This window comes from Sciurus carolinensis, chromosome 8, assembly GCF_902686445.1.
Source record: "Sciurus carolinensis chromosome 8, mSciCar1.2, whole genome shotgun sequence".
In the NCBI taxonomy this organism is placed as follows: Eukaryota; Metazoa; Chordata; class Mammalia; order Rodentia; family Sciuridae; genus Sciurus; species Sciurus carolinensis.
The window spans coordinates 132838033-132850514 of record NC_062220.1 but is presented as its reverse complement, the minus strand read 5'-3'; the positions used below and the strand labels follow the sequence as shown (position 1 = coordinate 132850514).

General features: G+C 44.1%; 2 protein-coding genes and 1 non-coding gene across 3 annotated transcripts in view; all 3 read right to left on the bottom strand.

Moving 5' to 3' along the window:
* Gcn1 (GCN1 activator of EIF2AK4) overlaps nt 1-5788 on the bottom strand; it is a 60588-nt gene extending 54800 nt beyond the window's left edge. The window contains exons 1-2 of the mRNA XM_047561413.1: nt 5767-5788; nt 1006-1108 (exon numbers count right to left, since the gene is read on the bottom strand). Coding sequence (XP_047417369.1) covers nt 1006-1108; nt 5767-5784 — 121 coding nt within the window. The 5' untranslated portion in view covers nt 5785-5788. The remainder of the gene's footprint in view (nt 1-1005; nt 1109-5766) is intronic.
* On the bottom strand, nt 4322-4454 carry LOC124992026 (small nucleolar RNA SNORA51). Its single transcript, XR_007110034.1, has one exon. It is a non-coding gene; the product is annotated as a small nucleolar RNA SNORA51 (small nucleolar RNA).
* A 1808-nt stretch (nt 5789-7596) lies between the features above and the next one.
* Rplp0 (ribosomal protein lateral stalk subunit P0) lies at nt 7597-11864 on the bottom strand. Its single transcript, XM_047561301.1, has 8 exons — nt 11819-11864; nt 11425-11526; nt 10340-10515; nt 10142-10229; nt 9789-9935; nt 9490-9675; nt 8262-8402; nt 7597-7821 (listed from the first exon to the last, which is right to left on the bottom strand). The coding sequence occupies exons 2-8, from the start codon at nt 11476-11478 to the stop codon at nt 7663-7665; spliced, it is 951 nt and encodes a 316-aa protein (XP_047417257.1). The 5' UTR covers nt 11479-11526; nt 11819-11864; the 3' UTR covers nt 7597-7662.
* Between the last annotated feature and the right edge of the window lie 618 nt (nt 11865-12482).

Here is a 12482-nt window from a genome sequence, read left to right as displayed (position 1 = left end):
GCATTTCCCTGCACACGCTCCCCAGACCCTGGGAAAGTAGGTTTTCAGCAAAAAAAGAGGTTCAAGGAAAACAGAATTAAAAAAACACTTAATAGGGGTGAGGATGTAGCTGGATGGTCAAGTGCTTGCCAAGCTTGTGCAAGGCCCTGAATTAAATTCCCAGATTGCCCCCTCCCCACCCACAAAAAAAAGTGAGTGCAGTGGCACCCATCTGTAATCCCCACCTACTCAGGAGGTTGGGGGCAGGAGAATCTCAAGTTCAAGGTCAGACTCAGCAGCTTAGCAAGACCCTGTCTCAATAAAAACCAAAAATGGATGGAGATATAGCTCAGTGGTCTAGTACCCCTGGGGTCAATCCCCTATACTTCCAAAAAAAGAAAAGAACACCTAATAACATCAAAATAGCTTGTACAAATGTCGCAGGTGAACATGAGAAAACATGACATCTCCCAAATTTATTGGAATTCTTTACTGCTCAATCATCTGTTACTATCTTGCTGACTTGCATGAATACACATTGAGAAAAACTGTGCTCCAGGTCACAAGGATGTTTTTGTACTCATATTCTAGAGAGACTGTTGAACCAGGCACAATGGCGCACACCTGTAATCCCAGCTACTCAGGAGGCTGAGGCAGGAGGATCACAAGTTCAAGGCCAGCCTCAGAAACTTAGCAAGGCCTTGAGCAACTTAGTAAGATCCTATGTCAAAATAGAAAAATAAAAAGAGCTGAGGATGTAGCTCAGTAATAAAACACCCCTGGGTTGAATCCCCAGTACCAAAAACAAAGGAGAAAGATTGTTGGTATCTTTTAGAAACATTTCCAATGGAAATGGATAAAAAACTTTGACACTTGAATAAAAAAAACTCTCCACTAATTCAAATGTTTCAACTGTTTCAATGCACATTACAACAAAAAAAGTGAAGGCAGAAGTTGTGCAGAGCAAGGAAAAGATCACCGCTCTAAATGGAATAGTATGTAGGCAATATGATAGTAAATAAATACCTTTTCCAGCAACACACTTCCCTAGTTCGCTCAGGATTTCTCTCCGTTCCTTCACACTGGCTGTTGTTACCTTCCCCGCAAAACGCTTTAGTGTCTCGGAAACCTGTGAAGACCAAGCCCACAAAAAGTTTCACCAGGTGGACTACAGAACAATGAGCGTGTATGTGCATGCAAGCGTGTGTAAGCTGGAACTGCACGACTGGCATGGGGGCTGGATAATCCTTTGTGGGAGTGGGCTGCCTTTACCCACTACAGGATTTCAGTAGCACTCCTGGTCTCTACCCACCAGTAGCAATCCATTCTCCTCCCCCAGGAGTTCTGACAATCAAAAATCTCCCAATCATGGGCTGGGGAGATAGCTCAGTTGGCAGAGCGCTTGCCTGGCAAACACAAGGCCCTGGGTTCAATCCCCAGCACCGCCAAAAAAAAAAAAAAAAAAAAACCTCCCAATCTTGTCAAATATCTCCTGGGGGGCAAAATCATGGCCCAGTTCAGACATACTATTTTAATCCAATCAGTCAATATACCTTGCTTAAACTTGGGCCAAAAAGGAAGGCAAAGCAAAAACCTCTGGACAGAAAATATCTTTTCAGAACTCCCCAAAACCTAGGGAAGGCTTAAGTGCCCAGCATGTTCCTTTTATATTATCCCACTTTAATGTCCCACAGGGGAATATCAGTATCCTGACCAGTCTAGCTGAGCATAAGTACACCCGCTAAAGGTGAAAGATTAAGAGGCTGGATCCCAGCTCTGCCTCTAATTAGCTGTGGAAACTCAAGTAAATAGTGTAATCTCCTGATCTTTAGTTTCTTCACCTATCTGATACAGATTATAGCACCTATTTCATATGATTGTTGTGGAGATTAATGAGCTACAGAAATACAGCATTTACTCATACAGCACAAACTGGTTACTAACAGTAACAAGATGGCAGGAGAAGCATCAGTATCCCCAATCTGACCACCTCCAAGAGGGGAAGTCACTGCTCAGAGTGCAGCCCAGAGTCACAGCACCTGCATTTTTTAAATGAAACCTGAAACTAAACAAGTGTATAAACTGATGCTAACAAGTCTTTGGCTTTCAACAGCCATCTGAGATAACACAGCTGCAGTCCCCTGCTAGGGACATAAGCATAAGACCCAGGGAAGGAGGCAGAGTGCATATATTTCTGAAAACTCAAGAAAATCTATTCCTGAGCAATATTCTGCAAGTTATAAAGTGGGCAGGTTGTGGACTCATGAGCCAGCAGTAGGGCGGATACAGTGACACACTAGTGGCACATTAGTGCCACTGTGGTATTTTTGAGGCTATCTCATAGGTAGCTCTCATTAGTAGTATAAATCAAGGGGGTTAGAGAAATAAAATGAGGCTGCATTTTTTCTTTTCATGCTTAAATCCCTGTTATAATTCTCTTGGCAATGAATAAACTGATGTCCAAACTTCTATATAAATGATTATTTTAACTTAACCAAGTCCCTTACCCTCACTCCCCCAAGACAACCTCCTGGGTTGATTCTGGCTTATATTTCCGTAGGTACCACCATACCTCTAAATATGGAGGCAATGTGCTCATGCTGATACTTCTTTGATTTTTTTGGTTTCACTACCTTTCTACCTCTTCTTCTCTGACCCCACCACACGCCCTCTGCCCTTCCCAGTGTAAGTACCCAGTGTCATAATATGGACTACCTAAGTACTTGGTCAGGGCTTGTATTATATATAAATGGTACTCAACTTCCACGTCACTAACTGTTTTGGTTTTTGTGATGCTGAGGATTGAACTCTGGGCCTCCAGGTAAAATAAACTATTTCTTCTCCTGCCCAACATTTTAATTTTTCTGGAGTTAATAACCACCTTACCTCACTTCAGTTTGCTTTAATCTATTCTTATTAATAACTCAAAACTTTCAGTTGTTTCAATTTGATACATTTAAGTAGATCAGGTATTTCAGCAAATTCTATTCTCCTGAAGGAATTTCAGTTTTCTGTCCTTCCACAATCTGGTAGGTGATCCTCTACAGTTGAAGTCCAGTTTATCACCTTGAAAATATACTCTTTTCTTATGTTTAGGTGAAGAATAAACATCCTCTATTCTGTGAAGTTCTTGCAAGTCTGAAACTGTTCTAGCCTCATACATGACCTAAGCTGGTCCAGGCTCAGATACTTAAGACATTTTTCCAATAAGTTCTAACTCCTGAGTTGTGGTTAATAAGTTCTAACTCCTGAGTTGTGGTTGTGAAGTCTGATGCCATTCTTTTTTTTTTTTTTTTTTTTTTTGTCTCTCTCTCTCTCTCTCTCTTTTTTTGTACTGGGGATTGAACCCAGGGGTGCCTTATCATTGAGCTACATCTCCAGTTCTTTTTCATTTTCAGACAGGGTCTTGCAAAGTTGCTGAGGCTGCCCTCAAATCTGTGATCCTCCCGCCTCAGACTCCCAAACTGCTGAAATTACAGGCATGCACTACTGTGCCTAGCTCCTGACTTTTGATCCTTTGGGTAAGACCTGATGTTTCTCCCTAGAAGTTTCTGGATTTTGTCTGTTTCAGAGCTTTAAAATGTCAGGATAATGTACTTTGTTCTGAGTCAATTTTTACCCACTGTGATGAGAACATTTGGTCTAGAAACACATCCAGTTGGGAGAAAGTTTCCTGACAATTTCCTTGGATATTAGTTTTACACTCTATGGAGCACTACAGTCTCCATAGAGAAAACCTCTAGTCTTTTGCCAGTGCAGAACAAAAGATCTGAGAATCTGACTGCATTTGAACATGGCTTTCAGTCAGTCTTCCTTAATCAAGGTTAGCTAATACCATCAATCCCCATCTTTCAGAGATTCTACAATGTATTATCAGGTTGGTTCTAGGTTTTCCTAACTGTTGGATCAGGATTTATTTCCTTGGATCTACTAAATCCTTTACCACTTACTAACACTTTCTAGCTTCTGAAAGTTTACTGCTACTGTCTGTTCCCCTTCTCCCAACCCTTATGAGAACTGAGTATGTGTGTGGTTGAGGATCAAACCCAGAACCACCTGCATGCTAGACATGTGCTCAATCACTGAGCTACATCCTCAGTCCCCAAATACTTTTTTTTTGTTTTTAAACAGTACTGGGGATTGAATCCAGGCCCTCACACATGCTGGATAAAAACTCTACCACTGAGATAGACATCAAGCCCTTTTATTTTATTATGAGACAGGCTCTTGCTAAGTTGCCCTGGTTAACTTCAAACTTTCAATCCTCCTGCCTCAGCCTCCCAGGCAGTGAGGATTACAGATATACACCATGAAACCAGTTTGAATTTTTTTTTTCCCAACTCCTTGTCTCCCCATTCACAATACAGACCAGGCACAGAGCCTGGGCTGAGGTGTACACGGGGTAGGCTTACTTTGCTTCCTCTTTCTATACAGTACAAGAACACAGGGGTTGAGTGTGTAGTTCAGTGGAAGAACACTTGCCTAGCATGTGCAAGGTCCTGGGTTTGATCTCCAGCATTCCTCCCCACCAAAAAGAAAAAAGTACTATACACAATAACACAGCCTGTGGTAAGCACTAGGACACTTTGAATTTTTTTTTTTTTTTTTTTGCGGTACTGGGGATTGAACCCAGGGCCTTGTGCTTGCAAGGCAAGCACTCTACCAACTGAGCTATCTCCCCAGCCCTTGAATTTTTCATTTCATTTATTTTATTTAAATAGTCACATACCTAGTGGCTACCACACTAGACAACACAGCTCTAGAGAGAAGATTCTTTTATGACTGAGTATTAATGTTACACATTAAATATGTCATTCCCCCTGTGATCTCCCAATAATACCCAACAGACTAAGACACTTTTATTCTTAGGATTTAGTATAACACAATTTTAAACAAATTAGCCCCTTGCATGGGAAACCCTCACTAAAAATCTGCTGAATGTTCAGGTTAAGTGGTCACTCTTCTGCCTCAGGGCCTACACACACAAAAAAATCAATCTTCTCAAATGGCGACCAAATAAGCTAAAATGTCCTTTAAATGCCGGTTTCTTTTCCCCCTAATATTGTCTTTTCACACTAAAATTCAGCTACAAAGGAGGCTAGGGTGAGATCAATGGTTTTCCCAAGTCTTTCCTGAACTACAAGAAACCCACAGGTGTTAACACTCAAGGGTGCCAAGATTCTTCTGGGGTAGGGACAATTCTACCTCTAACACCGGACCAAAAATTAAAGACCCAAACATACCAAGCCCTCTTCTATTGCACTGACTCTTCCCAACAACCCTATGCAATAGGTGCTATTTCAATCCCCATTTTAGAAACGAAAAGATTGAGGGGTTAAGTCCCTTGTCTAGTGTGTCAGAGAAATCGGGGAGCTGGGACTCAAATCCAAATCTGTACGAACCCAAAGATTACTAAGTCCCTGCACATAGTAGGTGCTCCAAAAATACTGAATACAAAGTTTAATGAAGACCCGGCGCTGGACCCGAGCTCATAGCCCGAGGGCTTTGGAAAAACAGAGCGGAGATTCGGAAAGGCGAACTTCTGCAACTGAGAGGTCGGGGCAAGGCCCCGCAGGGCTCCAGCTGCCGAAGCCGGAGCTCCTGACTCCCCGAGCCCGGGGTCGGTCTGCGCCTGCCGGGTCGGGAGCCGCGAGGAGCCGACCCGAGGCCCTGCACCGCGCCCTCCGCAGTCGCCAACCCCCGCACCCCAGGTTGAGTGGTCCGGCCCGACCGCTACGGTCCGCGCCCAGGCGCTGGCCGCGTTGGCCCCGCAGCCGCCCGCCTCACCTGCGTGTCGGCCGCCATCCTGCCGGCGCTGACTCCGGAACCGCTTCCGGAGCGCTTCCGGGTTACAGCAGGGCCCACGCGGCAGGGCGAGGCCAGGAGCGCGCTGGGGCCTTGGCGCCCCCGGGCGGGACGGCGGTCGCTGTAGCTCGGACTTGGAGTCGGCCTCCCGAGTCGCAGGCTACCAGCGTCCGTTCTTCCGTTCCAGGGCCCAGCTTTTCAGCCTGGCCTCGAGGAAGACCAGGGTCTGAGGATTTGTAACGCGTGGGGACCACCCTGCAGCCCCCAACCCCTTAGAGCCGCAGGCCCAGCCAGGACACCCCCTTGTAAGCCTTTGCTGAAGGCTGCATTCCTTCCAGAAACTCAATGTTGCTCCCAGACCGCAGAACTGAACTAGGTAAAAGGGAGAACCAGCCTCTCGACCTCGAGGAGTTTGCAATTCATTGAGGAACGATTTGGAGAGGACCTGAAAATGGGTAGATAAGGGATCAGGGAAAGATGCAGGAGCTCAAAATCCTGCCCTTTAGCGGGGGATGACCCGGGCTGGGAGTAAAAGCCAAAGTCATGAGGTGGGAGGTGGCAGAGGGTAGGAAGAATTCCATGCGAGTTGTCTAAATTTTATCCAATATGATCGTTCTGCACATGTTCTCCAGTTTAGGTTTGGTCCCGGACTAGCAGTGGCTTTCAGTCTTTTGACAGACTTAGTTACAAATATATCATGATCAAGCACAGATCTAATGCGTGAACAGTACGCTTCATAACAAAATACCTATCCTTTCAGCAATTGCTAAGTACTGCTCTCCAGAACTGACCTGGTGTTGATTGCCTATCTGAAATGACACTGGGCCTACTCGAAGTTAATTTAGAGGAACCCGTGAAAATAAGAATTCTAGTACAAAAATAACTGTAGTCCCCCTTCATCCTGCCTTGCTTTCAAGTTTGTTAGCCCTGGTCAACCATGGCCTGAAAATATGAAATGGAAAAAACCTCAGAAATAATTCATGTTTTAACTTGTATGCAGTTGCCTAGTGTGAAAACTTGCACCCGCCCAACTGGGACATGAATCATCCCTGTCTCGTCTATCCAAACTCTAAGCTATCTTAGCAGCCATCTCAGAGCCACTGCACAATCAGGGTTTTATCAAGTAACCCTTATTTAGCTTAATAGCCTCAATGTTACTAGAGCCTATTTCATTTATTAGTTATAACCTCTTACTGGACCCAACTTATAAATGAAAACTTTGATAGATATGTAAGGAAAAACCAGTAGTCAGCCCTCAAAATTCAGGGGTTACACATGTAGATTCAGCCAGCTACATATCCAAGATATTTTAAAAAGCTGTCTGTACTTAGCATGTGTTCATTCTGTGAAAACTACTTCCATAGCATTTACATTGTACTCTAGAGATGTTTTTTTTCCCAGAGGATATCCATAGGTCATATGCAAATACTGTACCATTTTATATAATTTTATAAAGGGACTTGAGCATTGGCAGACTCATATTCAAGAGGGTCCTAAAACCAATCTCCTACAGACCCTGAGTGAGAGCTGTATGTGTAATTTTGGGTATTCAGCTTAGGGGTTTTGAACATATCCCCTGTGGATAAGGGGGATCTACTGTAAACCTGTATTAAGTTGCTAGAAGAGCAGTAGCTTCATTTAGACACAAAAAAGAACCCATCCCAATATCAACCCCAGTTCCAAAAAACAAAGGACAAAAAGAAAACACAAATATCAGCTTCAAATACAAAGCTCTTATGTTTGTCCATTGCTTTAGTTTTTAGCATTAAGTACTACAAATCTTAAAATGTAGAAAATGAAGAGTTCAGAGACTTAAGAAGTTAAGTCTTTATTTCTTTGTTTTGCATACAAACTGACTGAGTTGTTGCTTTTTGGTGATCAGTCGAAGAGACCAAATCCCATATCCTCATCTGATTCTTCCGACTCTTCCTTGGCTTCAACCTTGGCTGGGGCCGCAGCAGCAGGAGCAGCAGTAGTAGCAGCAGCCACTGGGGCAGCAGCCACAAATGCAGATGGATCAGCCAAGAAGGCCTTGACCTGAAGAGAAGTCAGTGGTCAAAGTGATCATCCACACCCCTCCACTAACCACAAACCTACCTTTGTACAACTCAAGATAAATGACTACCAATGTCTAAACCAGTGCAGCCTTTCTAGTCAGGAAGCAATTCCACCAGGGGGAATTTGGGTATGGCCTAGTAAGGGGGTGTTAAGGCCCAGCTCTTTGGGTCTCTTGTCATTTCTGAAGTGAGAAGATGGTTCCCCTGTCCCCAGTTTCTTAAAGCTCTTAAAAATAAAAAGGGATGGGGTTGTGGCTCAGTGCTTAAGCACCTCTGGGTTCAATCCCTGATACCAAAAAAAAAAAAAAAAAAAAAAAACCTGCTATGTAAGATATGATTAAAAAAAGATTAACTCAATAAGGCTACCATTTGATTTGTTACCCTGCTGCAAGTCCCACTGTGGTCCTGGTGCGATCTTACCTTCTCAGCAAGTGGGAAGGTGTACTCGGTCTCCACGGACAAAGCCAGAACCCTCTTGTACCCATTGATGATGGAATGGGGCACTGATGCAACAGTTGGATAACCAATCTGCAGACAAACACTAGCAACATTGCGGACACCCTGTGAGAGAAAAGAAAGATTACATTTTAGTGAGATACCCTGGAGAAAAAAGTGAAGACTAAGGAAAGCTTGATATGGAAAAACAACCCATAGCAGCTGTCTCAAAGGAGACATTTCATCTCACACCTAATGCTCCTGGGCAAGGCAATTCAAACCCATGAGTTCATAAATTTTTTTTTGCCTTCATTCCAAACCCGAGTGTTCTATATACCATGATGGTGGTTATGTGAAAAAGTCACCATCTTGCGAAAAATATAAACTATTAATAGTCATTTACTTCCATGAGATAAAAATTTTATTTACATGTTAACCTCAACCACTAGTGAGACTTCTAAAAAGTAAATGGATGACTAGCACACACTAGGTTCAATCCCCAGTAAAACACACACACACAGGTTAAATGGAGCAATAAATTAGAATACAAGTTCTCTCTCCATATCCATGGAGGACTGGACCATGGGTTCCAGGACCCCAATCTAAAATCTATGGATACTAAAGTCCCTTATAAAATGGTGTTACTTACAAACATCCTCCTATATACCTTAAATAATAGGGATTATTTTTAGTTAACTAATACAATGTAAATATCTTACAGTTATTATGCTATGTTGTTTAGGGGATGACAAGGAAAAACTTGTACACATTCAGCTTGTATTTTTTTCGAAACTTGAACTTAGTTAAATCTATAGAAGTAGAACGCACAGATACAAGAAAAAAGGAGTTACATCTTCTATCACCATTATTCCTTAAAGACATTCTAATCCCAAAATTAGGCAAGACAATCTCAGAAAAAACAACCAGTCCTCCCCAAGTAAGGGCACTTGGCAATGTTAACTTCTATGTATTAAATTATCTCTTTCAACTCATGACACTACTTAAAACTTCATGTCTCATGGTTCCAAGCCCTAGAATAATAATAACCCCTACTAACATGTCCACATTTTCCTAAGGCTTTTTCCTCATTAATTCATTAAATCTTTCAATAATCTTACAGTAGATGGAGTAGACAACTGTGCCCAACTCTGGCACCTGTCATGTTCCTAACTATTAATGCAGGATGGAGCTGAACTGTGTAGCACATACATACCTCCAGGAAGCGAGAATGCAGAGTCTCCTCTGTGATGTCAAGCACTTCAGGGTTGTAGATGCTGCCATTGTCAAACACCTGCTGAATGATCAGCCCAAAGGAGAAGGGGGAGATGTTCAGCATGTTCAGCAAGGTGGCTTCACTGGCTCCCACCTTGTCTCCAGTCTTTATCAGCTGCACATCACTCTGAGGAATAAAGTAACAGTGCACAATGAATACCTGAACATCCAGCAGTCCCACAGCCTCCAGGAGAAGACTCCCATATGCCCAGCTAGCACGGGCTAGACAGGTCTACTCACTAGGATTTCAATGGTGCCCCTGGAGATTTTAGTGGTAATGCCTAAAGCCTGGAAGAAGGAAGTCTTCTCCGGCCCCAGACCAGTATTCTGGGCTGGTACAGTGACTTCGCATGGTGCAATGGCACCAGCACGGGCAGCAGCTGGGACCTGAAAAATGAACGATGAGAAGTCTCTGACACAATCTGAGAGTGATCAATTTTGCTTTAAGAAGCTAAACTCAGGGCCTGGGATATAGCACAGTTGCCATGCACAACGCCCTGGGTTTAATGCCCAGCACCAAGGAAAAAAAAAAAAAAAAAAGGCAAGAGCAGCAGCCAAACTCAGTTTTTTATCCAGTCTAATTCTCCTCTTACCTTGTTGGCCAGCAGCATGTCCCTGATCTCAGTGAGGTCCTCCTTGGTGAACACAAAGCCCACATTCCCCCTGATATGAGGCAACAGTCTGCAAAAAGAAGTTCACAAGAATCATTACCTGAAAGCACCTTTCTCCTCCTGGAAAAGGGAGAAGGGCACTAGGGAGAGGAGACAAAGTCGGCAGAAGCATTGACTGACTTCTCCAGAGCCGGGTTGTTTTCCAGGTGCCCTCGAATGGCCTTGCGCATCATGGTGTTCTTGCCCATCAGCACCACAGCCTTCCCTCGGAGGGACATACGGATTTGCTGCATCTGCTTGGAGCCCACATTGTCTGCTCCCACAATGAAGCATTTTGGATAGTCATCCAAAAGTTGCTATTAAAACGAGCCAGAAACAAGCCAAGTTTAGCAGGAGAAAGGAGGAAAAAATGGTGAGCAGAAACCAAACTCCATGATCACTGATTTCCATCTTCTCCTTTTCTTCTATCCTTTTGAAGTCACTCCAGATTGGGACAGTTCTTCCCACCAGAATCCTCCTGAATTGTAATGCTATCAGATTTGATCCTGATTTGCTTGCTATGTATAGTGAGAATTAGGTTTCTATGTTTAATCAAAACTTTTAAATTTACATTTCTATTGTTCTCTTTTTCCAATTGTGAAACACGTTTCTGATTAGCCAAAATAGCTGCATTAACAGAAAATTGTTCCAAATAAGTTGATCATTTGAAGACATGAACTTTCAGCAATCAATACAATGTAAAAAAGCAAACACTGCAAAACAATACTTGTAGAATCTACATTGTGTATTTACAGATACTCAAAATTTTTTGTTTGAAAATCTTCAAGGTAGAAGTGCAGGACTAAAATATAGACTAAGCTCTACAAGGCAGCCTAGTTCCTGAAGAGCAGCTTGATAAGCATTTCTGGATAAGGAAGCCCCACCTCAAAAGCATTCAAAATAATTAAGACACTGGACATTCAATTTCTTGACTGACAGGTCCTAAATGTGTAATGACATGGCTCCTGACAATGAGTCACTCCTTGCCTCAGATCTTCCCCAAAAAGAAATAGGCAAGGGAACAAAAAGCATAGTATGCAAAAAGGTAACTACTTGACTTGCCCGAGTCTGTTCATCTCCCAATGGGGGACCTCTCACAGGAAATTAAGATTGCAGGAGATATACCCCGAATGGCCTAGTAATTCGGTAGTTGGCAGGTGATTGTCCCTATCAGCGCCCAGGGCGGAGGCAGCACGATGGTTAGCCACAGCCCACTCCACACTTACGATGATCTTAAGGAAGTAGTTGGACTTCCAGGTCGCCCTGTCTTCCCTGGGCATCACGGCGGTGCGTCAGGGATTGCCACGCAGGGTTTAAAGACGATGTCACTGAAGGGAAAAAGGGAGCTCAGACCCCCGCCACCCCGACACTGTCCTTTGGTCCGAGGCCTATGCGGTGCTGACCACGCGCCAGCAGGACCTGGACCGGCAGCCGCCATCAGCTATGGAGCGCGAGCCGACGCCGAGGTCCTAGGTGGGACTGGCCGGGGTCCCGTGGTCCCCAAACTGCGTCCCACCACATACATAAACACACACACACACGAACGCACACACTCCAGTCTCCCAAAGACCCCATGCTTCCTGCCACCAGCCCACCGCCCGGAACAGACGGCAGACAAACCTCTCACGAGGACGCCTGGCGAAAGAAGGGCCGCGCGCCGGCGCGAGTCTTTTATACGTGAACGAAGGGGCCAATCAGAAACCTCAGACAACACCTCTGACTATTGGCTGACGCTGGTGCCCGTCTGGCCAAGTCGAACTGATGTAGGCAGCCATTGGCTGACATCGCTGCCACTCTGGCCAACAGGAAACCACCTTTAAGTAGGGTAGTTAAGGAAGGCGCTGCCCAGTGTTGGAAAGGCTCACTCTCTCAGAGTTTCTGCCCCCTGCTGGATGGAGTTGCCTTTGAGTGGGGACTACATGATGTGAATATATGAATGTGTCCCCCTGCTACTTGACCAACTAGGCAAACGGTATGATGTGACGAGGAGTTGAGAAATAAATCGCAACTACCATAGAAACCAAGTGGCTTCTTTCCTCATCTTCTACCAAAACAGGGATCCTTTAAAATTTAAACCCTTCTCTGCTCAAACTCTTCATATCCTCCACACTTAACTCAGGGTAAAAGCCTAAAACTTACACTATTTAAGAGGTCCTACATGATCTGCTCCCCTCCTCCACCCCATAATCTCATCTGTTTCCCACTGATTCATCATAAACCCATCTATTTTCCCACTGACTCTTTCACTTCTAGCCAGACCATTCTCAATTTGCTGCTTTTCCCA